The sequence below is a fragment of the Microtus pennsylvanicus genome, chromosome 22 (assembly GCF_037038515.1).
Source record: "Microtus pennsylvanicus isolate mMicPen1 chromosome 22, mMicPen1.hap1, whole genome shotgun sequence".
Classification (NCBI taxonomy): domain Eukaryota; kingdom Metazoa; phylum Chordata; class Mammalia; order Rodentia; family Cricetidae; genus Microtus; species Microtus pennsylvanicus.
Window position 1 is genome coordinate 19,145,412 of NC_134600.1, and position 26,575 is coordinate 19,171,986.

General features: G+C 46.8%; 1 protein-coding gene and 1 long non-coding RNA gene across 7 annotated transcripts; one reads left to right on the forward strand and one right to left on the reverse strand.

Annotated features, from left to right (window-relative positions):
- Positions 1–336: 336 nt before the first annotated feature.
- On the reverse strand, positions 337–9,863 carry Tgif1 (TGFB induced factor homeobox 1). 3 transcript variants are annotated; one of them, XM_075956485.1, is made up of 3 exons: positions 9,780–9,863; positions 2,277–2,503; positions 337–1,392 (listed from the first exon to the last, which is right to left on the reverse strand). In XM_075956485.1, the coding sequence occupies exons 1-3, from the start codon at positions 9,835–9,837 to the stop codon at positions 817–819; spliced, it is 861 nt and encodes a 286-aa protein (XP_075812600.1). In that variant the 5' UTR covers positions 9,838–9,863; the 3' UTR covers positions 337–816. The 3 variants fall into 3 exon arrangements, with proteins under 3 accessions (XP_075812600.1, XP_075812602.1, XP_075812601.1); XM_075956487.1 differs by lacking the exon at positions 9,780–9,863 and adding an exon at positions 7,590–8,035; XM_075956486.1 differs by lacking the exon at positions 9,780–9,863 and adding an exon at positions 7,159–7,504.
- On the forward strand, positions 8,092–19,104 carry LOC142840009 (uncharacterized). 4 transcript variants are annotated; one of them, XR_012908866.1, is made up of 3 exons: positions 8,092–9,596; positions 17,580–18,175; positions 18,265–19,104. It is a non-coding gene; the product is annotated as an uncharacterized LOC142840009 (long non-coding RNA). The 4 variants fall into 4 exon arrangements; XR_012908867.1 differs by having other exon boundaries at positions 17,677–18,175; XR_012908868.1 differs by having other exon boundaries at positions 8,092–9,398; positions 16,916–18,175.
- The last annotated feature ends 7,471 nt before the right edge of the window (positions 19,105–26,575 follow it).

Sequence of the window (26,575 nt, forward strand, 5' to 3'; positions counted from 1 at the left end):
ACTTGTGAGAAATTAAGCCTTTCATTTAACATGGGCCTGTCTGAAAGATGCAGCAGCTCGCTACTGATGTGTGTAGTGATATCTAATACTTAAATGCTGGTACCTCGGTGCAATTTGCCAATCTACGCAAAGACTGAAGGGCCAGCTCCGCCTCCAATCAAGAGTAAATATCACGCGTCCTGTTTATTCATACTGGTTTGTTGTCCACGGCTCGTCAAAGCAGTGACACACACTTCAAAGTCACACTCCTCCCTGCCCCCCACTTCCTGCTCGTGGGTGTACTGTATTCCTGCCGGGCTCTAAATGCTTCCTTCAAGAAAGTACTCCTCATGGCAATAACTTTTAAAGAAAATACTTTATTACATCATGAAAAGATATCCAACAACTAGATTCATACTTGCCTGAATCTTAAAAAAAAAAACTGAAAATGTATTTATTAGACTGTATGTGGGTATTCTGTTCCACATGGAAATAGAAAGATGCTACGGCTTCTAAGTATTGCACAGTCTGGAAAAAAAAAACATCAAAAAAAAAGGAGGGGGGAGAAGATCACATGATATTGGGAACATCTCACATTATGAAAAATCTACCAAGAAACATTTTTAAAAGAAAACCCTCGGTTTCTACAGTAGCTTTAGTTTGTAGTTCTTGGAATGAATGGCTGCATTCCATTGAAGACATCTTAGTAACAGGAAGCTTCGTTTGAGCAATCCCATGTGCAAATATTCATAGAAAAATATATAAAATAATGCATCTCTTGCCACCACTCTGACAGTCAGGACCGTATCGAGGAGAACTGTTTCGGCTGAAGAAGGGTTAAGCTGTGAGTTTGGCCTGCAGCTCCATCTCTGCTGCTCGTTTGAGCGCAACATCCACCAGGAGCTGGAATCCGCTAAAATCCTGGTTGAGGTCCGGCGGAGTAGGGGGAGGAGTGTTGAAAAGGCCGCTCTGAGGGTTTGGACTCGGTCCAGATTTGCAACTGTCCTCGGGGTACACGAGAGAGGTGTCTGTGAAGCTGCTGGCTGTTATTTGCTGTACGTCTGTGCTCTGTCCCACACCAACCGGCTGGCAGAGAGAGAAAGGCCCGTCTTTCAGTGCAGTCACAGTGGTATGGCAGATCACTGATGGGCGAGCCAGAATGGATCCCGGGGAGGAAGGCTTGGGAGACCCTGGCCTCCCTAGGGTTGGGTTGGGTCCAACTGTGCAGGAATGAAACGGGCTCTCGTCTAGAGCCGGCATGAAGTTTTTGATACCCATGGCAGCTTCCACAGAACTAGCTTCTGAAATCTTGGCCCCACGGCGGGAAATTGTGAACTGATTTGGATCTTTGCCATCCTTTCTCAGCATGTCAGGGAGGAGCCTGCGGCGGGCGTTGATGAACCAGTTACAGACCTGAAATCACAGGGATCTGCTTCAACACTTTCTCTGTGCACTCGACAAACAGGTTCTGAAAACATCATATGTAGGGTGCCTAATTGACCTCTCTCTCTCTGAGTTAAAGGAGGCATAAAAGGGCTTATCTGGGACTAAGGAGGTAGTTCAAATGATGGTAGAACATTTGCCTAGCAGGTGAGGGACCCAACAACAGCCATGAGGGACTTACAAGTTCTTGCAAGGCATTCAAGCTGAGTCAGCCTGCCCTGAGGACAAATTTGCTATGGTCACGTCATCATCCACAAACCCTTTCAGGACCAAGGGAGAGGCATAAGATCTTAAATACTTGAAAATAACTTTAAGGAAGGTTTCACCTTTAAGTCGGCTTCAACCTACTACCTACTGCCCTAGCATTTAAGTTAATCAACTACAGGAAAGCTTTTCCTGTATAAAAGAGGCCACACCCCCCAGTAACTGATTTCTCTCCGTTCAAATGACTGTGTCAACAGACATAACACGAATTACCTCACTGAGGTCTGTCCTTGTTTAAATATCAAACCAGTTTCCTGGGCAATAGAGTAAGGTTTAACCTCCTTTTCAATACACATTGCATAGGCTCTTTCAGGCACTGAAGGAAATGCTTCCTGACCGACGAGTGCCAAGTGTTTCTGTCCTCCATAAATAGCCTATTATTAGCTTTTCACACTATGAAGTTTGAAATGGTTCTGTTTCTCGCTTTCTCTAGATGGGAGAGAGCTTAATGAAATGACACACGGGAATGCTAGAAAGTCTCTAATGGTGAATAAAACTAGCGTATGCACACATTAGGGGGAGGCTTGGTGGTGGAAGCCCAGCAGTGCAGGGGTGAAGTCCTGGCGCTGACCTTTAGCTTTTCAGCTTACCTGCAGTGTGGACAGGTGTGTCTGCTGGGAGAGCAGGGCTTTCTCTTGCTCGGAGGGATATGCGTTGTATCTGTGTTCATACAGCCAGTCCCGCAGGATCTGAACAGACTCCTTGGGCAAGTTGCCTCTCCTCCTTCTCTTGCCAGAGGCCGCTGAAGAGGACAGGTCCAGGGGAATATCCATGCTGTCTTCATCCTCAGTCTCACTGCCAGAAGCCGCGACAAGGCCTGCGAGAGGACAAGGCCACGTCACTATCACCAGCAGAGCCACCATCTCAGAACTCACTTACTTACACCATCCCCTGTCCTTGTGAAGTTTTCAGTCTGAGCCAGGGTCTCCATAGAAAGGCCTGGAGAAGCAATCAGACTGCCACTGCCATTGGGGAAGGCACTCAACCAACAAAATTCTCAGAGTCTTTCTTGCTATACCCAATTGAGATGAAACTTTTTTTTCCTAACATGATACTTAGAAAATCCAACTTGCACTCAAAGGGAGTAAGAAGTCTTCACACTTGAAATAGGAAGGGGAATGTATCCCACAACCTTGTCTTTAAGGTCACTGCTATCTAGAGACACTATCGAGTGACTAAGGTTGAAAATGTTTCTCTCCTTTTGTGAAAGATTTGCTGTGAAGCAAGCACTGCACATTTTTATGTACTTCGATGGTCCCGAAGCTGTCAATTAGATATGAACCTAGAATGCTACCCTGCCCATCAGTTTTTAATTCTTACATGACAAAGAAAATTGAATATACAACCCACAGAGGAAACCATTTTGGTGATAAATGCTTTAATCCTACCGGAAATGTTAAGAATTCCCAAACCCTACAGATTATTTAAATCACAGACCAATGAAAATTCAGGCCAGCTTGACTTTTAAAGACATTTTAGCGTCATTTTGAACCTTAAGACGTTAATCTAACAAATGCTAGTAACTGCTTCTAAATCTAAAAGTCAGGCAATGTAAAGTTTATAATTATGAAACTTTCTATTTGAGGGGAAAGTTTGCAGAAAATGTATCTTTTCTAAGCTTTGTATAGCTTTTTATCCAATCTTAATTGAGCTCTTTTATTGATCTAGGAAATAAAAACAGAATATTCTTCACAGTGAAACATCAACTCCATAAATTTTAAAGGAATTTATTTTACAACCAGGAGCAGACGGACTTTGTTGACACATTTTTAGCTTTGCCTGCAGGGGGCAGAAGGTGCTAGAAGGCATTCCTACAGGAAAAGCCCAAATCCCCCAGACAAAGTAAAAGCAAGTTCTAACAAAAGAGGCAGATGATTTTGCAAATTCACTGTAGCTTAAGGCTTAACAAACTGCCATAATAAACCACAAGAACCCTCCATTTTTAACTGCCATGCAAGTCAAATGTCCCTTCTTAAAAATGCAATTAATGCTTCGAGAGAAAAAAAAAAAAACTCTAAAGGGCAATTTTTAAAAACGAAAGCACTTTCACTGTACAGAATTTGAGAACATTTAAAAGTCCCATATTGAAATCTGGGACTGATTGAAATCTGAAAAACCGTTTTTAAAAAACCACCTTCGACTATAAATGAGTTCCTGATTCACATTTGCTTTGATAACCAAGGAAATCTCACTCTTAAACATGTCAGGTTAATTGGGTAACTAACAGCATTTGAATAAAGCAATTTGCTTCAACTCCCCCAACTTCAGAAAAGCCAGGCTCTATTCCCTGCCCCCCTCTTTTTAAATCTAGGAGGGGAAAAGTGTGAAACTCGCTCATTGAGCAGTTAATTCCCAACTGTAAATTGGTAATAACAAAGTGCTTGAAACAAAAAACCCCTAAAGCCTGCCCTTTCATCTGATCACTCGAGTTTGACAAAAAGCATGCATGATCTTTCAGAATAGGTCTAAGGACACAAAGCAGGTTTCAGTTAAGCAACACCAAACTGCCACCCCTGTTCATTTGAGAAAGAAAAAAAAAGGTAGGAAGGAGGGGGAAAGGAGGGGGAGGGAGAAGAAAGAAAGAAAGAAAGAAAGAGAGAGAGAGAGAGAGAGAGAGAGAGAGAGAGAGAAAGAAAGAAAGAAAGAAAGAAAGAAAGAAAGAAAGAAAGAAAGAAAGAAAGAAAGAAAATCAAGCCTTCTTTACAAACATTTCCAAAGCATGCACAAAGACTGAAGGAACAGGAAGTTAAGACTTGGTGCCTTGGGCGGGCCAGCTGATGTGTTCAGCGTTGCTAGACCACGTTTGCTACTGTCAGAGCTGTTTTCATTAAAACTCGCTCCCGATTGTGGCTCGACTTGGAAAAACACAGGCTTTTTTCCTCGTTACTCATTTCCTACTGTAACAGAGCTTTTGAAAGGTTTCCCGGTCAGGACTTGTTTCCAATAGTCTCGCTTTGCTTACACTTTTTGAAAAAAAAAGAAAAAAAATGCGGTTGGGGAGGTAGAGAGGTGGGTGTGGGACAGAATCACAAGCCTCTTACTCTACCCACATACAAGGAAATGTTGTTCAGAAAGCCACAAGATGGCCTGTGGATCCCATGGCGCTAAGAAGCAAATCTTGCTTCTTCACTTTCTTTTTCTGAACCTCTGAAACAAGGTTGGGGGGTGGGAGAGCTTGGGTTTTAAAGATCTAATGGAGACTGGAAAAAGAATCTGAGGAAAGATGAAAGGAAAAGTTTAAGGATAAACAAACTTAACAAGTCTCCCCTCTGGACAAGTAACTCGGATGGAACTTCACACCCAAGTCACTAAATCCACCGCGCAGCACGGCCCTAACGGGGCTTGGAGACCCCGTGAGGACACTTGGGGGTTTCCTAGTCGAGCCTTCTCCCAGCCAGTTCCGAAGCCATTTTGGGAGCTCTTTCGGGCTGTCTCGGCTTTCTACGAAGACACTTTATTATCAGATCAGTCTTTGTTCTGAAGTTGAAAGATGTTCAGACTTTCCTAAGACACACAATAGGCGGGCAGGTTTAAGCAATCCTGGCCCAAGGACAGGGAAAGCTTGCCCTCCCCTCCCAGGTAGGGGAAGGCAGGGCTGAGAGGCTCGCAGTAGAGGGAGGAGCCGGAGGAGAGCAAGCAGCTTTTGTTCTTTGGAGTTCTTCAACCCCTACTGTACAAGTTAGCAACCAAGCTGGAACAATGGGGCTCACTGCCTTAGGGTTCTGCCCCCATTCAGACCATGTGCTGGGGAAACCTAAAAAGGGAAAGGAGCCCGAGCAACCTCCGCAGTCTCCCCACCATAAGCTCTGAAGCGGCTGCCGCAAAGTTTCCCCTCCAACACGTCACAGCTCATTGTTTCCACGAGTTGGGGACTGACTTGCGGGACCCACGCGCTCTGGGCTGGGGACCTCTGATGTTTTCCCCAGACCTTGCATCTAAGGAAGGGGACACCCAAGAAGGAGGAGGCTAGTAGCCGGTCCCCCTCCCCACCCACGGAATCCCGGCTTCGCATTCCGCACCGCACTGAGAACCACTCAAAACCAAAACACCTCATGTAGATGCTACTGGAACAGAACACCTCCCACCAGGTCTACATCTGTCAGTCTCGTCAGAGTGACACGACTCTGCAGAGGATCCCGAAGCCTTCCCCAAAGCTCAGCTAAACTCTTCCAACTCTAAGCGCCCAAGCGCTCGCTATACCGGGATGGAGATGGGCAAGGCGGCCTACTTAACCAAGTACCCAGGGTCTTCATGAGTTCCGTATGTTTCAGGGTCTCCTACGGAACTACATCAGCACACTCTATAAGGGAGAGAGCGGGGAGGAACCCCGGGGTGTCTGTGTACGGGAGGTGGCCACCGTAACTGTGTTCCGTAACCGTGTTCCGTTGGAACTGCAGTCGTTGGAACTGCAGTGGCGGTCTGGGTCTGAAAGAATGTGGAGTAACAAACTCGAGGAAGCTCTTGGGCATGCGCAGCAGCTCCCCCCCCCCCCCCCCCCCCCCCGCGCCAGCTTCCCCAAGCGATTAACTTCTGTTTTGAACCACCCCACATAAATCACAACAGAAAAGCCAACTCTAGTCCACGACTGAACACTCGAGGGACCTCCCAGTCAGGGATTCCAAAGTTAGCTTCAAAAGGGACTTCACAGGCTTTTGACCTTTCGGGTTTTTTTTTTCCCTCTCCCCTGTGTATTTTGTTTTTAAACCAGACTGACGGCAAGTTTTAGTTGTAAAGCTTGGTGGAAACAATGACAGTTTCGCTCTCTGCACTTACAACCAAGCCTGCTTGTCACACTTGAACACATCTTGACGCATGGTCCTAGTGTTCTAACAGGCTCACGCTGTGCTACATTCATCGTGGGAAAACTTTTAGAAGCTAGTAATCTTAAAAGTCCTGCTTCCCTCGCCCTAGAATGATGTGTGGGTCCTGGATCACATTCTTTTGATAGTGAAAAATAAAAATAAAAACCAACCACATCCCTAAAAAACAGTACCGTGGTCTGGGGGAGTGAGAGCACCCGGAACCGAACTTTTAGACAAAAGATAAGGTGGCTGGAATGAGTCAACGACCCCCCACAGGGAAAAGCGAGGTGTGAGGGGCCCCTTAAACACCCAACCCACACCCCGTCCCAGAAAACAGCACTAGAGACCACGAGGCGGCTGGATCGAGCATGGGGTGTCAGTGAAGACAATGAAACTTGGAGGCGCACAAACAAGGCGCCGAGCGTGTTTCTTGACAACGTGCCAGCAGCGTGGTGAGGCTGTTCCCCACAACAGCCCCTCGTGTTGTGTCTAGAAGGAAAAGAACAGCAACTGCCATTCGAGACACAGCCTCAACAAAGAGATCGGCCACTTCTCCGGCCCGGGTGCCACTGGGCGGAAAAGTCCACCAAGTCAGTGTCTCCCGATCCAGCACGGCCCGCACATGTCCCGCACTGAAGCCCCGGGTGCTCACAGCCCGCCGCAACCTTACCCTTTTTGCTTTTCATTCTGGAACTCCCGTCCCAGCGAGAGGTTAAGCTGGGGTTTCTAGGGGCCAGCAGTCGGAGTGGCGGGGGGCGGGCGATGATCCTCCTTTACTGGCGCTCCGGTAACTTACAGAAGAGTATTCCAGCCACTATTGCTACACAAGGTGCTTGGGTCCCAGGCGCTGACTCCTGGGTTGGAATTCAAGTGACACTTGGGCTTCCTCCAGCCAGGATCTTCTGGCAGCCAGCCGGGGGCTCTCTCTGGCCCAACTCACTCCCCTCCCTACTCAACTCCTTTGTTTCCCGCTCCACTCCGCGCACCTCGGCGCTGTCAGAGTGAGAGAGCAGAGGGAAGGTACAGGAGGTCCTGCCTCCGCCCCCAGCCGCCCGCCCAGTCCCCCGCCCGCCCAGCCGCTCCTCTGCCCCTCCCCCGCACCTTCCAGCTCAACAGCCCTGATCCGGGGGGCCGCGGTCACTGGTCCCTCTCTGGGGTGGCGGAGCCCAGAAACAGGGTCATGCCTGCCTGCCTGAAGCGCTAACGCCGTCCACATCCCTCAGACCTCAGCGGCCACACCGGTTTCTCCTCCGGGGCCTTTCCTCCCGGGGCGAAAAGTGCTTTTAGTTTGCAACAGATGGGGAGAGAGTTAAGGACACCTCCTCCTTCACTCCGGTCCATCCCAGAGAAGAAAAGACACCCCCACCCTTGTTTTTGACAGCTGCCCCAAACTCCACTTGTCCCTGCTCCAGCCGCAAGAGGCAGCGGCTGCTGATTCAAGGGGTGGGGCACCGGAGGAAAAGTATTCCGGACAAGAACCAACTTCTTCCAGTAGGCGCAGCTGCCATTGACACGCGGGCGCGGCGCACCCTTCTCCTCGTGGACTCTTCTTGACAGTGGGAGGTGTGTGTGGAGGTGAAGGGCGCGGGGGTGGGGGGGGGGGAGGAGATGAGACACAAACTTAAGCACCCTAGGCGATCGTCTGTTCCCCCAGGCTCTGAGTTCCGGATTGGATTGCAAGACAGTTTCGAAATCTAACACGTTGGGGATAGACACTTGTCATGCTCACATGGTCTTTAAACGTCTGGGCTTGGGGATGACTGGGGCGCGTGTGTGCCCCGCTACAAGCCTCCCCCCCCCCCCGCCGCCCACCTTTGTAGAAAAGGGTTGACCACGCCGGGGCTGCTCATCCGTTTCGGTAAACAGTGTCTAACTTTGTGGGCTACAATCCCTACCAGAGGATACCCCCTTCACCCTTCAGTATTTCAAACAGAAACTAGCCATTAGGTACACACTCGTTCCTATTGGTTTATTTTGCTTGAGAGGGGAGCTCCAATAGGAGTTCAACTATGAATCCCCTCCACCCCCGCCCCAAATACAACCCAGATGCTGTTTTGGCTGATTTCAAGATGCGCATGTCCGCACTTCTGGGTATAGTTTTCACCTATGCCCATTAGTTTTAAAAAAAAAAAAAAGGCAGCAAACCAACTGTCACATGTCACAGAAGACTTTCCCCATTACTTAAAAAAGAAAAGAAAAGAAAAACCCCAAACGTAAATAAGCCGAGCAGCGACGTCAGCGCCAGTGTCTGTCTCCAGTTTCGACTCTGTGGCTGTTCTGGTTTTGTGACCTCGGTGGAGATCCGGCGGGAGGAGACGTCCCGGAGAAAACAAGGTTAAAGCCGAGTCACACTAAGGCGGCCACAGAATGACCCGCTAGACTTTGGAGTCTGTTTACGATTACGTTGGAAATTAACGCGTGCCTACGCCGCGCCCCCTTCCCAAAGACAACCCCTCAGGGGAGTGCGTTAAAACCCAGAGTTAAGGAAGCTTGGGATACTTTTTCCAAAATGAACCAACTGCGGGAAGCGTCACTGAGAGGCAGGAACCTTAAAGCTACCCTACCCCCACCGCACCCCGCGCGCTCCCCGGTGGTTTGCAGAGTGCACGCGCGGAAATTAAAGCAGAAGGCGGTTGTAGGACTGTGTCCGGGGAGACAGAGAGAACCCACCGGCTGGCAGCCCCCTCTGCAAACTGCCCGGGTCGCAGAGCTTTCCGGGACCTGGGCAGCAATGACTCAGCTGCTGCGCCCGGGTGCGGGACTGATGTGATGCGGGGAGGGGGCCGCCCGTTTGGAGGGCCGCCTCTGTCTGGTTTTGAAGGGTTGTTTGTGGCTGGGATTGGTGGCTCACATCCGCTGGGGACTCTGGAGAGGAGGGAAGAAAGACGCGAGGAGGAGGAGCTGGACCGCGTGAGTGGCAGGAGTCCGGTTCGGGCCCGGCTGGGACTGCCTAGTCGCTTTGTTTGCTAACTTGGGACAGTGGCTTCGGGGCCACTCCACGGGACCCGCCTCGGGTCGGCTAAACCCAGCCGCGGCAGCGCGAGGCCGAAACGTTCCTTCCCGGCGGTTACCCGCGCCCACGCGGTGGCTCTCATTATGTACACAAAGGTAGCTTTTCTTTTCTCCAAGTCAGCCTGGCTCACGAATGCGATCCGCAGGCAGCCGAAATGGAAACCGGGTTTAACGGTTTGAAAACAAACTTTACAGGGCTAAGCGGGAGGGGTGGAGAGAAGTAGAAGCCTCTTTCAAACGAGCACGGGAGGGGGAAAAAAAACGCAGAATAAAACTCACCGTGACGCGAAGGCCAGCTGGACCCCGCCAAGACACACCTTCTGCTCGTGTAAATCATTTCGAGGCCGTTAGGAAGCGGGGAACGCGCTGGCCGGATTCTGAGATCAGCTGGAGCCTTATGGTGCCCCTCCCCCACCCCTTCCACCGCTGCGGCCGGAGCGGAGCTCGTTAGGAGCTTCGCATTCCTGCAGGACAGTGTGCATCCGCTCTGCACAGCTACAGAAAAGGGAAACGACACCCCCACCCTCACCCCACCCCCCAGCTCGAGCTTGTAAGACCAGCAATATATGGTTTTTTTTGTTTGTTTGTTTTTTGTTTTTTTTTTTATTCGCTGTCTGCACGGCAGAAAGACGAGCTTCAGTTCTGGCTGTGTCACTCTGAAAGTCTCGGGGCCTCTTCCGCGTCACTGATTCAATTGACTTTGGGTTAGTAGTTGCTGCCACGTGTTATTTAATGGATTTTTAAAAATGCCTTTTCATCGAATTGCTTAAGTACAACCGAGCGGTGGCCTTGTGCTCTCACAGCCTAGCGACAGACGTTTTCCACCACTATTTGTTATTTATTCATCTTCTTTGCCGTTCACGCAGTCCCGTTTGGTGCCTTAAGCCAAGCAGAGTTATTAAGAGATAATTTTCCCGGTCTGCAGACCCTGAGCTGGCAGAGATTCAAACGGCACAAACTTGGGAAAGCCGAGAGAAGAGGCCGGTAGCAACAAGTTTGTTATTATTGGTACCAGGCCTGTCAAATGATGGACAATTGCTTGGGTGTGATTGCCATCAGGTGCTGGCCCGGGGTTGGGGACGGCTGACTCACGTGGTCATCGGATCTCTTGCTTGGAGCCCAGCAAGGGCTGATATTTATAAAATATGTAGGTTGGGCTCCAAACACTGCACAGGGGACCTGCAATCATCTCGTCACATCTCAGATCTGGGCGGGGGTGGGGGAGGGTGGGGGGGGCACGCTAGTCATTGTCTTTTCAAGGGCCAGCCATCTTGTGAGCTTATCAACATTATCAGGTAATTCTCTTCTTCAGGTGTAGGCAGCTGTCAGGGCTGCTTTTGCTTTTGAGCACTTTCTAGGAAGTCCACACACACACACACCCCACTCATTCTTATTCCACAGTGGAAGTCACTTTTATTTACCTGGGTGATTTGGACTGAAGTTCCCTGAAAAAGCCACACAGTGTGGTTCGGGTGGACTGGTTGCCAGATTAGAATGTCTGGTTGGGGAGAGCTGGGATACATATGCAGAGCCAAATTGTCCTGATCTATCTAAGTCCCAGCCACAGTCATTCATCGCCTACTCTGGGTCTAACCTGCCTCTTTGGGCTATCAGTTAAAACTCTTAGAAGATAATCACTTAACCGACCGGCAGCTTCCACCGACTCTGTGGCATCCGAGACTTTCCCTGTCCTGCTCTGACTTGCCTCACCAATGGATGTGATTAACAGTTTACATGATAACTTCCGTGGTGGAACGTGTCTCTGTTTCCCAGGCCACAATCACTTTCACGTTTGGCTCAGAATAAACTATTCTCTTACTGCCTTTGGGATGAGATCTTGGTTTTCCTCTGATGATGGCCTTTGGCCTCCAGGGGACAGAACAAAGAACCAACTCATTGAGCCCAGTCTTTATCTACTTTATTTTCAACAGCTGTTTTTGGGAGGTGGTGGGGGTGAGGCAGGGTTTCTACGTGTAGCCCTGGCTATCCTAGAACTCACTCTGTAGACCAGGCGTACCTCTGCCTCCCGTGTCCTGGTGACTTTCAACATCCTGTATTTTCGTTGTGCTTCATAGTTTCTGAGACATTTAAATGTTCCCATTAATATCCAAATTATTGTATAAGTTATATTTTTCTTAAAATCAAGATAACTTGAACAACATATCCAATTATAGCATAGCTAAAAGACATAAAACAAGGTATTGGGCATATGTTGCCTGGCTCTCAAGGAATTCCTGTCTTTCTGGCAGGTCGGAATTTGACCTAAGATCAGAGACACCCAAGATCTCAATGCTGGAAGTTACTAGATTTTCACCCCACCTGTTTTTTGCACAGTTTCTGTTCACTCTTCCGTTTGTGTATATGTGGGGTGGGGGTACACGGGTGTCACATTGGGAAGCGAGAGCTGGTGTCTTCCTCTGCCTCTTTCAGCTTTGGTCCCTTGAGACAGATTCCCTTCTTTAACTCAAAGCCTGAGGGTTCTGCAGTCTGCTCTCTGGATCGACCCAACTCAGGGTCCTGCAACTATACCTTGCTTTTATGTAGGTGGGAGGATTCGAACTCAAGTCTTCATGTTTGCATAGCGAATATTTTTAGCCACTGAGCCATCTCCACAGTCCCTTCTCTCTTCCTTTTATTCTTTAACATTCTGGTAATGGAACTCCTGGCTTCATACATGCTTAGGAAGTACTCTACCACGGTGTTGGTTTTTTTTTTTTTGGTTTGTTGTTTAGATTTATTTATTTTATGAGTGTTTTCCTGATTACATATATGTGCATGATGTATATATCTGGTGCCCGTAAGAGGTCAGAAAAGGGTGTTTGATCCCCCAGGAAATAGAGTTATGGGTGCTGGGAACTGGACCCCAGACCTCTGCAAGAGCAACAGATGTTCTAAACTACTGAGTAATCTCTCCAGCCCCTAACACCGGCTTTTTAAAATAAGCCTGGTGGTGGTGGTGGTGCACGCATTTAATCCCAGAACTCAGGAGGCAGAGACAGGTGGAGCTGTGTAAGTTTGAGGCCAGCCTGGTCTACAAAGCAAGTTTCAGGACAGTCATGGCTGTTACAAAGAGAAAGTCTGTCTTGTAAAAACAAAAACAAAATGAAGTAAAATAATAAACAAAGAAAAGAGAACAAAATTCAAACAATGTAGAACTATTCAAACTCAGATATAAAAAACCTTTTTATTATTTCTTGCAATGGTTTCATTGTGTAGACTGGGCTGGCCTTGAACTCACAGAAATCACTGCCTGCCTCTTTCTCCTAAGTCATTGGTTCTCAACCTTCCTAATGCTGTGACTCTTTAATACAGTTCTTTAAAAAAAAATTTATTTATTTATTTATTTATTTATTTATTTATTTATTTATTTATTTATTATGTATACAGTATTCTGTCTGTGTGTCTGCCTGCAGGCCAGAAGGCACCAGGTCTCATTACAGATGGTTGTGAGCCACCATGTGGTTGCTGGGAATTGAACTCAGGACCTTTGGAAGAGCAGGCAATGCTCTTAACCGCTGAGCCACCTCTATAGCTCCCTTTAATATGGTTCTTCATGTTACAGTGACCCCATACCATACAATGGTTTCACTGCTACTTCATTACTAATTTTGCTGCTGTTATGAATTGTAATATAAATATCTGATATGTGGCCCCCCTGAAAAGATCATTAGGCCCCCAAAGGGTCCTGACCCACAGGTTAAAAACCCATCCTAGGTGCCCGGGATTCAGACCTTCATTCCCATTATAAATGAAAACCTAGTGGAACTGATTTGTCCTACAGGATGACTTCCTTGGGCTGATGAGCCAATAGCGATACTCTGAGCTTTGCTTTTTTTCCTTGCTTAACAATTATCTTAGTGGTGGGCATGTGATTGTCCTTAAATGGAACTGTTTAATGAGCATAGAGCATAGGTGTCAGGAGAAGGGGAGTTTGCACTGGGGAGAATCACCTGTAGGGGTCTGAGAGGTGAAATCTCCCGTATGCTTAGAGTTCCATCAGATAGTGCCAAGGTGTCCTCCATGTCCTCCCTCAGCTAAAATCCCACTCTTTCCTACAGCCTTGCTAACCCTGAAGCTGCCGTTTTCCTGTTGGTCTGTCTCTTAGATAGAACTAAGTTACACCTTTTTTTTTAAGATTTATGTTTTGATTATTTATGTATATGGGGAGGGCGTGCACACGAGTGCGGGTTCACCTCAGAGGCCAGAAGAGGTGGTATTGTCCCCACTGGAGGTGGATCACCGGCTCCTGTCAGGCCTAGCTTGAGTGTTCAGAACTGAGCTTAACTTCTCTGGAAGAGCAAAGTGCTCTCCCCGCTGAAAATCTGTCTCTCCAGGCCCTGCACCTCTTGTTTCTCTTATGTTCACATTTCTGTGTTCACAAGGATCAGCTTGTGTGTGTATTATACATTTGTCATCTTGCCTATTCATAATCATAGCCCCATTTTACTTTTCTTAAAAAAAATTTTGTTATTGTGGGGTGGAGAGAGGGAAAGAGGAAGAGAGAAAGAGAGAGACAGAGAATATGCACCTGCTACATGTTATATCATGCAGAAGTCAGGGGAGTTCTCTTAGGAGTTGGTTCTCCCACCATATGAGGTAGATCAGGCTTGCATAGCAACTGCTTTAACCAAATGAGCCATTTTGCTGGCCCCTTTTGCCAAATTTTTCTATGGTATCTTTAGGAGTTGGGGAATGAGCAAAGGCTGGCATGGAACTGGATCTGTAGATCCTGGATGAAACCCAGGCAACTGTTTTTCTGTTTAGTGTTTTCATCGGCAACCAGTGCTACAGCTCAGGGAAATCAGCAGAGGGGGTGTTAGTTAAAATAAAGCTGGAACTGGGCAGTGGTGGCACGTACCTTTAGTCCCAGCACCTGAGAGGCAGAAGCAGGTGGATATCTGAGTTCAAGGTCAGCCTGGTCTACATAGCAAGTTTCAGGACAGCCAGGGCTATCCCCTCTCCCAATCCCTGAAAAGAGATTTTTTTTTTTAAATGCACAGCAGTGTGCTCTAAAGGTGCTGCAAGAGAGGTGGATTGTGCCCTAGAAAGAGGTCATGCCTCGCTCTTTATGAGAAATGTATGATGCTGGAGTAAGGAAAGCCTTCCAGATCAGAACCCAGAGTTATAGAGATAGAAATCTGTATTTCTATCATGTGGGTGAAGACTACGGGAGGGACATGTGTGACAGGACAGACGTGGACTGGCTCTCCTTTCCCACCTTTTCGTGGGTCCCAGAGACGGAACTCGGGCCACCGACTCACCGGCAAGCTCTTGATCTACTACTGAGCCATTCAGCAGCACAAGACACACATCTTTATACGCATTTCACTTCAAAAAATGAAAGTATGTTGGATAGAAGGAAAAATCCAGAATGTTTTTAAAAGCAGGGCCAGGCATACACATCATCTCCTAATCCCAGCACTCAGGAGGCTGAGGTGGTTCACACTTGAGGTCAAGACAGCCTGGGCTTGTTGTCAGAAAGCAGTTTGGTTTGTTCATTTTCTCAAACGCAAGGAAGCCAGAGTAAATAAGAGCACACGTGAGACCCAGACTTGGTTCAAGAAGAGGTCATGCAGGTGTAAGAACAACCTGGTGTTAAATGAGACCACGGCCGGAGAGATGTCTGGGTGGGTGACTGCTCTTGCCTCGAGGAGGACCTGGTTCAATTCTTAGCACCTTTATCAGACGGCTCAAAACCACCTAAGTCCAGCTCCATGGAATCTGATGCCCTCTTCTGCCACCTCAGGCTGTCGGGCACATGCATGTACACACACACACACACACACACACACACACACACACACACAAATATTTCCAAAGTTTGACAAATGAATCTACAGGTTAGAAGTTTACAAAAATTATTAACGAAAAGAATCCAAATGACTAAAAAACACAGGAAAAGACATAATATGCTGTCGATATATTATTACAGGATAAAGGAAATCAGCCTGACTCATCAATTAACAATGCTAATACATTCTGAAACAGGTTGTCAGGTAATTTTATTATGCAGGCATTGTGCAGTGTTCTTATCCAAAATGGATATGATGTCACTAGGCCACTTTTGTTTTTTATTTTATTTTATTTTGCATAAGAACAGATCTCCCGGGAGCTGGAGAAATGGCTTAGAGGTTAAGAGCACTGATTGTTCTTCCAGAGGTCCTGAGTTCAATTCCCAGCAACCACATGGTGGCTCACAACCACCTATAACGAAATCTGGTGCCCTGTTCTGGCCTGCAGGCATACATGCAGACAGAACACTGTAAACAAAATAAATCTTTAAAAAAAAAAAAGAACAGATCTCCCTGTGTACCCCTTGATGGTCTAGAACTCATTAACATAGGCCAGGCTATCCACCTCTGTCTTTCCAGGTGTTGGTATTAAAGGTGTGTACACCACATCTGGCAAGTCTATTCAGTCTTATAAAATGGACATTATATGTGTGATTCACTATATGGCCCATAACTGTCTGTACACACACATACACACATATACACCTGGTAAAAACAGTGCAGTCGTTTTGCATAAAAATTTTTGAATGGCTGCATATTTTGGGATGAATGTCGAGAGAACATTAAGGCTGGCTACCTCTGGGGGTGACATGAGATTGAAGGTTGGGGTAGGGCCTATGACAAACCATCTTGTCACTGTAACGGCTGAGTAGCAATCCGTCCATGGGTTGCGTGATATGCACCAGTCTCTAGCTATTAGACATGTGTGTCTGGTTCTAGTTTGTTAGATTTGTACAACCTCTTGAGCGACGTCTGAGATGGGACTCTGATGTGTTTAAGGCTCTCCAGTCAGCTTCCCTCTCCAAGAGCCAGCGGTGGTTAATCATTAGCTGTATGAACCCCTAATGGCATGGAAAACAAATTATTCATCATCCCTTACCCGAAACAAGAACAAATACTGCCATAGCCTGGGAGTAGGAGACCAGATGTGAGAAGAATTAAACACGTTTATCTTGATGCAGATTGTTTTTTTTTTGTTTGTTTGTTTGTTTGGTTTTTGTTTTTTTGTTTTTTTTGTTGTTTTTTTTTTTTTTTTTGGATTTTTCGAGACAGGGTTTCTCTGTGGCTTTGGAGCTTGTTCTGTAGACCAGGCTGGTCTCTAACTCAAGAGATCCGCCTGCCTCTGCCTCCCGAGTGCTGGGATTAAAGGCGTGTGCCACCACCGCCCGGCTTGCAGATTGTTTTTATAGGCCAAGCATTATGACGTGTGAAGACAGGGCTGGGTCATTTTCATGGAGAATGAATTAGTACAGTTAGCATACTCCTCGAAAGACGGGACCTCAGTTAATCGAAGGCATTCCAGTCCAGTCGTGTGCTTGTAAATGGGGGTGACCGATTGTCTGGGCAGGTGTTCTCCAGAAGCCAAGGCTTCATTTTTCTTTTTCTTTTGATTTTTCGAGACAGGGTTTTCTCTGTGTAGCTTTGGCTGTCCTGGAACTCGCTCTGTAGGGCAGGCTCCCAGAGATCCGCCTGCCTCTGTTTCCCGAGTGCTGGGATTAAAGGTATGCACCACCACCATCCCAGCCCTTCGTATTTTCTTGAAAGACAGGAATGCTTGGTCCCTTCCAAGTTACATGGATAAATGTTGAACCCGGGACTTCCCCGTGCTAGGCAAACACTGACCACTGGGCTACACTCCAACCTCAATAAACTGGATTTTAAAACTCTGACATCTGTTCCATATTATTTACTATATTTGATGTACAAGGATTGGCATAGTTCATTTTAGTTTTCATTTTGAAAGCCCTCTAACACAAAGAGTACATAAAATACATATGTTCCATTCTTTTTTATTTTTATTCTCAATTCAGTTCCTAGAAGCAATGTAACTATGCCACTAGAATAAAAGGTAACAAGATATCCACTATTCCCCCAACACACTACCACCCTAGCCCTCCTCCTCCACACACCCCACACCCTGGCCTTACCCAGGAAGCAATTATTTAGTGGAAAATACTAACTTTTAGATAAAAAAAAAATATAACCTTAAAGAAAACATTTAAGACTCTAAATTCACTTCATGGAATTCAACAACTTTCCTGCCTTTTCTTGCTTTGCATATCAACAGCAAAGCGTCCTGAGTGTGTGGGTACCGTTAGTGACATCACCTCTGAAGAAAGTGGGTGGAGAGGAAGCCATGACGATCATTCGATCATTCGTTCCAGGATTTAGGAAAAGATCGCTTTTTGTCTCCGCCCTCACGAGAGCTCCATCCGCCAATGAGAAGCGATGGGGTCTCAGCATGGACTGGAATAGCGACGCTTCTGGGACCGCGAATGCCCTTGGTTCTGACTGAAGAATCTCTGGATACACTTTTCGATGATATCGTCAACGCCAGGCCTCGTGGAAGATCTGAGTGACTTTGTATCTATATCAACAATCTTTCCTGAAAGGTCATGCCAGTACCTAGGCTCCCAGACTTGGCGGGAAGGCCCTTTCGCCTGCCATGCAGATTACACAGCACTGCAAGTCTTGCCCTGCTTCCAACGGAGCTCAAAGCTGAGACAGGGCGGGCTAAGAGCTGCTGTGTTTCATATCCCTGGGAGCTTCAGGACTGACATTCATGTCTTCCAAAATATCGTGTTTTCATCAGTACACAAGGATGGCTTTTTGTCTCTGGACCTCGTTAGTCAAAGAAACTCACTCCATTAACTGTCGATTTGGGTAAGTGTTAAAGGAAGTCCTTTCCCCCCTTCCCCGGGTAAGATGCTGTAGACACTTGTGTTAACTAGGTCCTCCTGCTTGTACTGCAGATACTGCATGATATTTTCTGACGCAAATACGATGCTGCCCCCTCGATCCACCGCAAATGAAAACTGTCCAATGCCTGTAGTAAAAGCGGTTCTAAAGAGTCTTTACTAGTGACTGCCTGTCCTGTAGAAGACACGTCAGCTGTCTGAACATCACCATCGCTGGAAACAGTTTTTCCTTGATGTACCTGTCTCACTGTTTCCTTTAAAATCGCGTGTTTATCTGGTTTGGCGTTGAAATTGTCAGTACTGCTAAGATTTGCAGGAATCAGCTCAGCCAGTTCTTGTATTTGCTCTCCTCCTCCTGTCTCCACTTTTCACTACCGTAGGCCAGACCCTGCCCTGCAGCATCGCATGGCAATGGCGTTTTTGAGACTCAGTGGCCAGCGGATCCAAGGAGCTTTCACCTAGTCCACTCAACTTGAACACAGATCTGCAACTGGCAGCCCAATCAGTGAGGTCCAGGTAGGAGCAAATCTTTTTGATCCGCTCGCCACCATCTTCCCGAGCGCAGCTGCTCTCTTTCGGAAACGCGCAGCTCAGCCCCGGCGATCTGAGGAGCTGAGGCATGGGTACTATTCTTAAAGACAAGAAATCCTTTCCTTTCTATTTTTTTTCTTTACAAAATAAGTTACATTTTCTTTTAACTATGTGCTTATATGTGGGTACACGCACAAAAATGAAGCTGTCCTTGGAGACAGCACTCGGGAGCCTCCCAAGATGCATGCTGGGAACTGAACTTGGAACCTCTGCAAGAACGGTACATCTTAGCCAGCGAATCACTGAACCATCTCTCCAGTCCAAAACCTTTTTTTAAATTATTATTAAAAAAGTTATTTTCTATGTGTCTGGGTGTCTTGCCTATATGTCTATGTATCACATGTGCGCCTGGTGCCCTCAGAGGCCGGAGCAGGACTTTGGATCCTCTGGAGCTCGGTTATCGTTCTGTCAGTTGGCGATCTTCCCGCCGCTAGGAGTGCAGCCCGTGCTCAGAACCACCGAACCATTTCTAAAGCCAACCACCCATCTTATTTTTAGGAAACCCTGAAGATAGAGGAGTGATCTCAGATACAATGATTTTGTCGTTCCCAGACTGGCTTTGTATGCTTTCAAACTTTTTATTATGGATCGTTTTCTTTTTCTCACTCAAGCCCGAGTGGGAATTCACTATGTAACCCAGACAGACATTGGCTTTGACAGTCCTCCTGTCTGAACCTGCAGAGTACAGGGGTTACAGGCATGTAACACCACGCCTGGTTCTCTGCTTAGGTAGGAACGGGGGGACACGGGTCTTTGTGCAAGCGCCCCGCCCACTGAGCAACACGACCAACGCAAGAGCTATTGACTTTTGAGCTGTCTGTCTTCCTTCCTCTACATCCCCACACTTTCTTCTTTTATTATTTGATATAAATCCCAGACATCCTATCACTTCTGGCTCCGCATTTATGATTAATATCCTAGCTTGCCTGATCAGTAGCTCTGAACTTCTGCGGCCAAAATGGCTCGCTTACAATAGGGTTAGGCAGTCCCAGAATTAAGCACTCCATTGTTTTTTTTCTAGGTATTTTCTGCTTCTATGGTTAAACTTTTTGTTCGGAGAGAACAATTACATTTTGTCCTTAGTTGGGACTTCAATGCTTTTAGTTCTAGTTGTCCATTATCTAGGCCAGTAAAGCGGTGGCATTCCTCCTAGGGACAGGTTTGTTCTTAGATGCCCATTTCCGTTCTTTCTGCTGGCACCCGGCACTCCGTCGGCTTTGCTCTGTTGTCTGATGAAACACATTCGCGCTTTACACGCCTTTTTTTTTTTTCGGGTGCTGGAAATTGGATAGTCACTGTGACCAAATCCTCCACAGGAAGCAACTAGGGAAGAAAATTTTATTTTGTCTCATTGTTTAAGTGAGCATGGAGACGCTCTCAAACAAATAAATGCTTTAAAAAAGACAAAAGCCTTTATCTTTCTTCTCTTCCTCCCTCCCTTTTTTTTCTGAAAAACACACACATACACACACAGAGAGATATGGAGAAGGGGTCCTTCAGGCATGTGGTTGGAGTGGGATGGCTTCAGGAGTCTTTTCTCTCCCTCCACCTTGTTTCTGGGACAGTCTCTCCTGTCGCTTCTACTCCAGGCTACGTGGTCTGCAAGCTTTGGTCCGATTCTCTTGTCCCCATCTCCCACCTCTCTGCAGGAGTGCTGGGATTAGGGCTGCATGCCACTGCGTTAGTGTGGGTTCTGGGGGTCGAATTAGGTCAGGCTTGGGCACCAAGTCCTTTTGTCCATCTCAGAGGGGCCATTCAGTAAATGGAAAGAGATTACAAAGAACGCAGGCTTGACTCGACCGTGTCTTATATGTGAGACAGGTGTATTCAGTACCGTACAGCTACACAGCCATTGCTTATTCTGTAGTGAGTAGGTGTGTCACCTTAATAAGAAGACGAAGCCACTTCAGGCCAGGCTCATGCCAAAGTATAGACTGTTATGTTAGTCCGTAATATTTTTAAAATTTTTGGAGACAGGATCTCACTGTACAGTCCTGGCTGGCCTGGAACTCAGATCTTCCACCTGCCTCTGCCTTCTGAGTTCTGGGATTAAAGATGTACACCACCATGCCTGACCTCCGGCTCATAATTTTTAATGCTAATATAATTTCAGCCTTACAGGGAAATTTAAGAATAGTACAAAGAAATCAGCCGGGCAGTGGTGGCACACACCTTTAATCCCAACACTCGGGAGGCAGAGGCAAGCGGATCTCTGTGAGTTTGTGGCCAGCCTGGTTTTCCAAATCTAATTCCAGACAGGCTCTAAAGCTACAGAGAAACCCTGTCTTGAAAAACAAAACAAAAACAAAGAAATCCAATATACTCTTCACCACCCAGACTCTACAGTTCAATTCACGATTTTTCACATATTCATACATGAATTTATATCCATATACATGCATACGCATGACTGCTTTTCTCCCCTTCCTGCCTCTAAAGAAGACTCTCTAGTGGTCTTCTGCTCTGCTTCTCCGATCTTTCAGCATTAGCCCCTATATCGGACTCTGGGATTTTTATTGTTAAGACCAATTAGATTTTGTGCAGGCGTGGGCAGCACAGGTGCCTGAGGCGGCCAAGAGAGGGCATCAGATCCAGTAGAGCTGGGATTATAAGCAGCTGTGAACCTCCCAGTGCGGGTGCTGGGAACTGAACATGATCCTCTAGAAAAGCAGCAAGTTCTCTTAACTACCAAGCTGTTTCTCAGCCCCACACAACCCTTTCCCATACACTTGTGCTTTATTTTCCTTGAGTTATGTGATAGTGAATTGCAGAGCCGTTGCCCATTGGCCCCTACAGACCTCAGTGTGTGTCCTGAGGACAAGGGCATCTCCTTACACGTTAGAAGTGAGCACAGTTATTTGAGAAGTGTTATCTAACACACCGGCTGTTTATAGTTTTCTACTTGTCAGATAATGTCCTTCACCAGAAACAAGCTTTCCTAAATTCAAATGAGAATCAGACATTGGTTGTATTTGGTTAACCTCTCTGGCTGGCTTTCTTTCCTTCCTTTCATCCTTTCTTTCTTTGATACAGGCTTTCTCTGTATAGCCCTGGCTGTCCTGGAATTCACTTCATAGGCCAGGCAGGCTGGCCTTAACTCAGAGATCCACCTGCCTCTGCCTCCCAAGTGCTTGGATTAAAGGCGAATGCTACCACCACCTGGCTTAAAGTAAAGGCCGCTGTTTTAGAGTTCGCAGTTTGGTATTGTCTGCTGTCACACTGAGATCGAAGCTGTTTGCTTCTGATAGTCACATTCAAAAGTGGCTTTATGCCCTTCTCAGTGCAGGTGTCAAGTAACACATGGTTTCAGCATTGCCTTCTTTTGTTAATCTCGGTCACATGGTTGAGATGATGCCCCCCCCAAACTCTCCACTGTGGGTGTTATTTCTACCCTGTGGTTGATAAATCTATCAAATGTATCAAAACAGGAGGACGTCCAGTCCTCCAAACCTTCATCCTGTACCTCCGTACTCCGCCATTTCTTCTTCATTTCTCTGCTGTGTTCTACAGCGGAAAGAGCATCCCTCCAGTTGATTCTATTGGTTCCTTTACTTACAGAACCCCAGATGTTTGGAATCCTTCTTCATTTAGCGCCTTAATCGCCCATTATTACTATTAGTGAAAAAATTCTCAGATTTACCCAGAGGGAGTTAGACATACTGGCTTTTTTTAAAATTAAATTTATAGACATTTTCATCTATACAGTGCATGGATACATTCTGCTTACTCCCCCTCCTCTCTCGTCTCCCCCTCTTCAATCCCTCCTCTCCTCCACAAGTCCATTGTTCCCGTTCATGTCCTGTTTTTTGTAGATTTTATAAGTTTTATGTATATGAGTGTTTTGCCTGAATGTGTGCATGTGTCCATGTGTGCCTGGTACCCACAGAGACCAGAAGAGGGCATTGGATCCCTTGGAGCTGCAGTTAGGACGGCTGTAGGTCACTAGGTGAGTGTTAAGAGGGCACTGGATCCCTTGGAGCTGCAGTTAGGACGGCTGTAGGTCACTAGGTGAGTGTTAAGAGGGCACTGGATCCCTTGGAGCTGCAGTTAGGACGGCTGTAGGTCACTAGGTGAGTGTTAAGAAGGAAACTTGGATCCTCTCCAAGAGCAACAAATGCTCTGAACCTCTGAGCCATCCCTCCCTCCAGCCCCCTCACGCCTTGTTGTTTCGTTTTGTGATCCACTGAGTTTAATCACAATGGCTCATGTGACCTTGGGCGAAGGAACTATTGATTCAAACTGGTAGACCCACCCGAGGGTACCCAGTGAGGACAATGACTCCCTCTTCCCCTGCAGCATCCAGGAGCCAATAGCTCCCTAAACTGCTTCCCTCCTCCGTCTCTCCGATTCTTAGATTTTCTTACTGTTTCAGGGGCATGTTACATTTTCCCTGTTCCGGCCCTGGCTATTCTCAGTGGAAAAGGGCCTCATTTACCGACACTGAGTTGGGCTCAAGGCTGGTTCATTGCTACTCGACCATCATTGCTTCCGGGTTTCTCAGCAGAGGTGAAACACACACACACATGCACACATACACACACACGCACACATACACACATATGCACACACACATGCACACACTTGCACACATACACACATGCACACATACGCACACATGCACACATACACGCATGCACACATGCACACATACACACACGCACACATACACGCACACATACACACACGCACACACATGCACACATGCATACATACACACACATGCACACATACACACATGCATACACACATGCACACATACACATGCACACACACACATGCATACACATGCACATGCCTTCATATGTTGAAAATCACAAATTCAAGCAGGGTGTCATGGGAAAGAGCTATACAGTTATAATTCTAGTACTTAGAACACTAAGGCAGGGGGGCTGAGAGTTTGAAGCCTTTGGGGGCTATGAGAAGAGTCTGTGTCTGAAAAAAAGTGAATATATGTGTGTGTGAGAGAGAGAGAGTGAGTGAAGGGGGAGTGGAATGCATATATTCTGATACTTCCGGATTCAGTCCAACACTCCAGCACCTCCTTCCAGTTCCCACTTCTGATATCCCTGCCTCTCCTTTCTAACCCGGAGAAGCCTGCTTCCCACCGCCGGGGAGAATGAATACTTAGTCTAGAATATGGCTGCAGGTCAGTGTAGAAAGCAGCCTTACCACTGAGAATTAACTCCTGCTTGTCTCTTCCCGTTGGTCTGAGGGTTTAAGATCAAAATACCCCCTACTTAAAACTTACTTCGGTGAGTTCTGCCTCCCGTGCTTTTCAGCTGACTGGTACTCTTCTGAAATACATTTGAGTTTTTTATTTGTGTTCCATATTATGTTCCCACCTCATTCTTCCGACTCTACGGATTTTCTCATTTACACAAGTCAGAAGTCTTCACCAAGTGAAAGGGTCAGCCATAGTCAAACCCACAGATTCCGCCAACCCTGGAGGTCGCTGCTGGAAGCAGGAGGATTATAAATGTAAGGTCATGCTCAGCTGCATAGAGGGTTGGAGCTCAGCAAAAAAAATGTGGACCTTTAATCCCAGCTTTTGGGAGGCGGAGGCAGGTGGATTTTAGTAAGTTCGAGGCCAGCCTGGTCTACCAAAGGAGTTTCAGGACAGCCAGGCTACACAGAGAAACCCTATCTAGGAAAAAAAAGGTGTATGTGTTCTGTATTTTGGATTTGTGTTTGGGGCTCCATTTCTGGTAGAAGTAATAATAATAAATAATAATCATAAATGCTTTATAACAGGTTATAGAAGTCTTATTTTTACAGTTGCATATTAATGTTACCAGAATTTTAAGTGTCAAAGCATAGACCCTGGCAATCCAAATAACCTAGGTTCGGTCACCTCTCCACTATATGGAGAGACACGCAGAATGAAAAGCAGAGAGAGGGTCCACCAGGGAACGGAATAAACAACATGGTTCATGGCCCGTATGTCCTTTTTAGGCTATTGACATACAGTTCAGGCTAAAGCAGAGGGCAGGCGGACGGCACACCTAAGTATTCCTGGCCAAGGTGTGTCTCTGGCATCATTGGTCCATCCCTGTCTTGGCGCCAATCTGTCTTGCAAGGTGGACCGACAAGCAGTCCACTTGTGAAACTTCTTCCTGGGACACAGGCTCTTCCTCTGGCTGGCCTCAGGCATCACGGTCCTAAAGGGAGATTCCTGGGAAATTCCAGTTCTTTGGGATCTATTGTCTCCATCTTCAGATAGCCAAAGGGAAGGGCTCCATCTCCCCTCAGATTGTCTTCCCTGTTTCCGGGTGGTGGTCCTACTCCAGCACCTCGGACCACAGATTCTTTCTCTCCTGCCTTCAAGCGTTTGAACTGCAGTTAAAAACAGCCCTGTGGTGAGCAGTCACAGGCTCAGGCATTTTCCTGTCACTGCAGGTGCACCTTGGGCAAAACCTCTTGTGACATAGCTTTGTGAAGAGTAAGTACTGGGGAGATGGCTCAGTGTGTAAGGGTACCTGCTCCAAACCTGACACCTGAGTTAGACCCCCAAAGCTCCATGGTAGAAGGAGAAAACCAACTCCCATGAGTTATTCTACACACACACACACACACACTGAACAAATGTTGTGGTGGGGGAACTTCCCGGCTAGGGCTCTATCTCAGTTGGTAGTTTTTGTCTTGCATTTACGATTTAGTCCCTAGTATATACCTATAATCAGATTCGTAGCACATACCTGCACCAGGAAGGTAGAAGCAGAAGGAGCTTGGTCCACTTGGGCTACGTGGTGAATTTGTAGGCTACGTTATACCCTGTCTCTAAAATAAAATAAAAATTCAAGATTACCCATCTCAAACTATTTTCTGAGCTTGAGCTTGTTGTCATCAACCAAAATAATGTATATAAAGTTTTGGTACAGACAGAGGTGAGTTTAAGTTTGGCCAGACCTAGATAGATAGATAGATAGATAGATAGATAGATAGATAGATAGATAGATAGATAGATAGATAGATAGACAGACATACATAATATGGTTTGGTTTAGATCCTATCACATTTCACCTCACAAGCCTGTTGCTAGTGGAAATCTCCCTCCCTTGCCAATCAGTAGGCTGATGGAATTAGAAGTGAGCCCAGTCAAGGCTGAGCCAGATCCTGTCCTGGGACCTGTCTAGGACTGAAGACCCAATCTGTCTCTATTAGGAAATTCAAAGTTGTGCCTTCCCAGTTGCCTCTGGCCAAACACCAACCAAAGTAGACTTAAGGGTTCAAGAGAAGCCAAATCCTGTCTCTCCTGGTATATATACCATTGTTATATACCAGTCTTAATAAACTTTCTCTCTTACCTCTACCTACCTGTCAGCTCTAAAACCCTTTGGGTTGGTGAGTTTGGAGAACAGTTTAGAGAGCTCAAGGAAACTATTTGCCTGTTTGTTTTTGTAAGGGGGGTACCATGAAAGGTGCCCATGAACAGCAGTTCTCAACCTGTGGGTCACAACTCCTTGTGGGGTCAAGTGACCCTTTCACAGGGGTCACCTAAGGCCATTGGAAAACACAGATATTTACATTATTATTCTGACCTTTAGTTCAGGGGGAGCTGTGTTAAGGGTCACAGTGTCTGGAAGGCTGGGAACCACTGCCCCATGGAAGGGTGTACCGAGTGAGGAACTCAGACACGTTTCAAAGCCTCTCCCCCTAGGGCTGCAGGGCCCTCTCAGAAACCCCACCCCAGAACCCCGCCTATTGGGTTTTCTGCGGGCTTTATTGTGTACCGTCAAAAACAAAATTACAATGAATTTAGTCACAGGCATAATTG

Excerpts from the sequence above, each read along its gene's own strand:
- Tgif1 (XM_075956487.1), bottom strand. The coding sequence starts at position 7,704 with ATGTGGACGGCGTTAGCGCTTCAGGCAGGCAGGCATGACCCTGTTTCT. Across the intron at positions 2,504-7,589 it reads CAGGGCTGTTGAGCTGGAAG|GCCTTGTCGCGGCTTCTGGC; the intron begins GTGCGGGGGAGG and ends GTCCTCTCGCAG. Across the intron at positions 1,393-2,276 it reads CACACCTGTCCACACTGCAG|GTCTGTAACTGGTTCATCAA; the intron begins GTAAGCTGAAAA and ends CTGTGATTTCAG.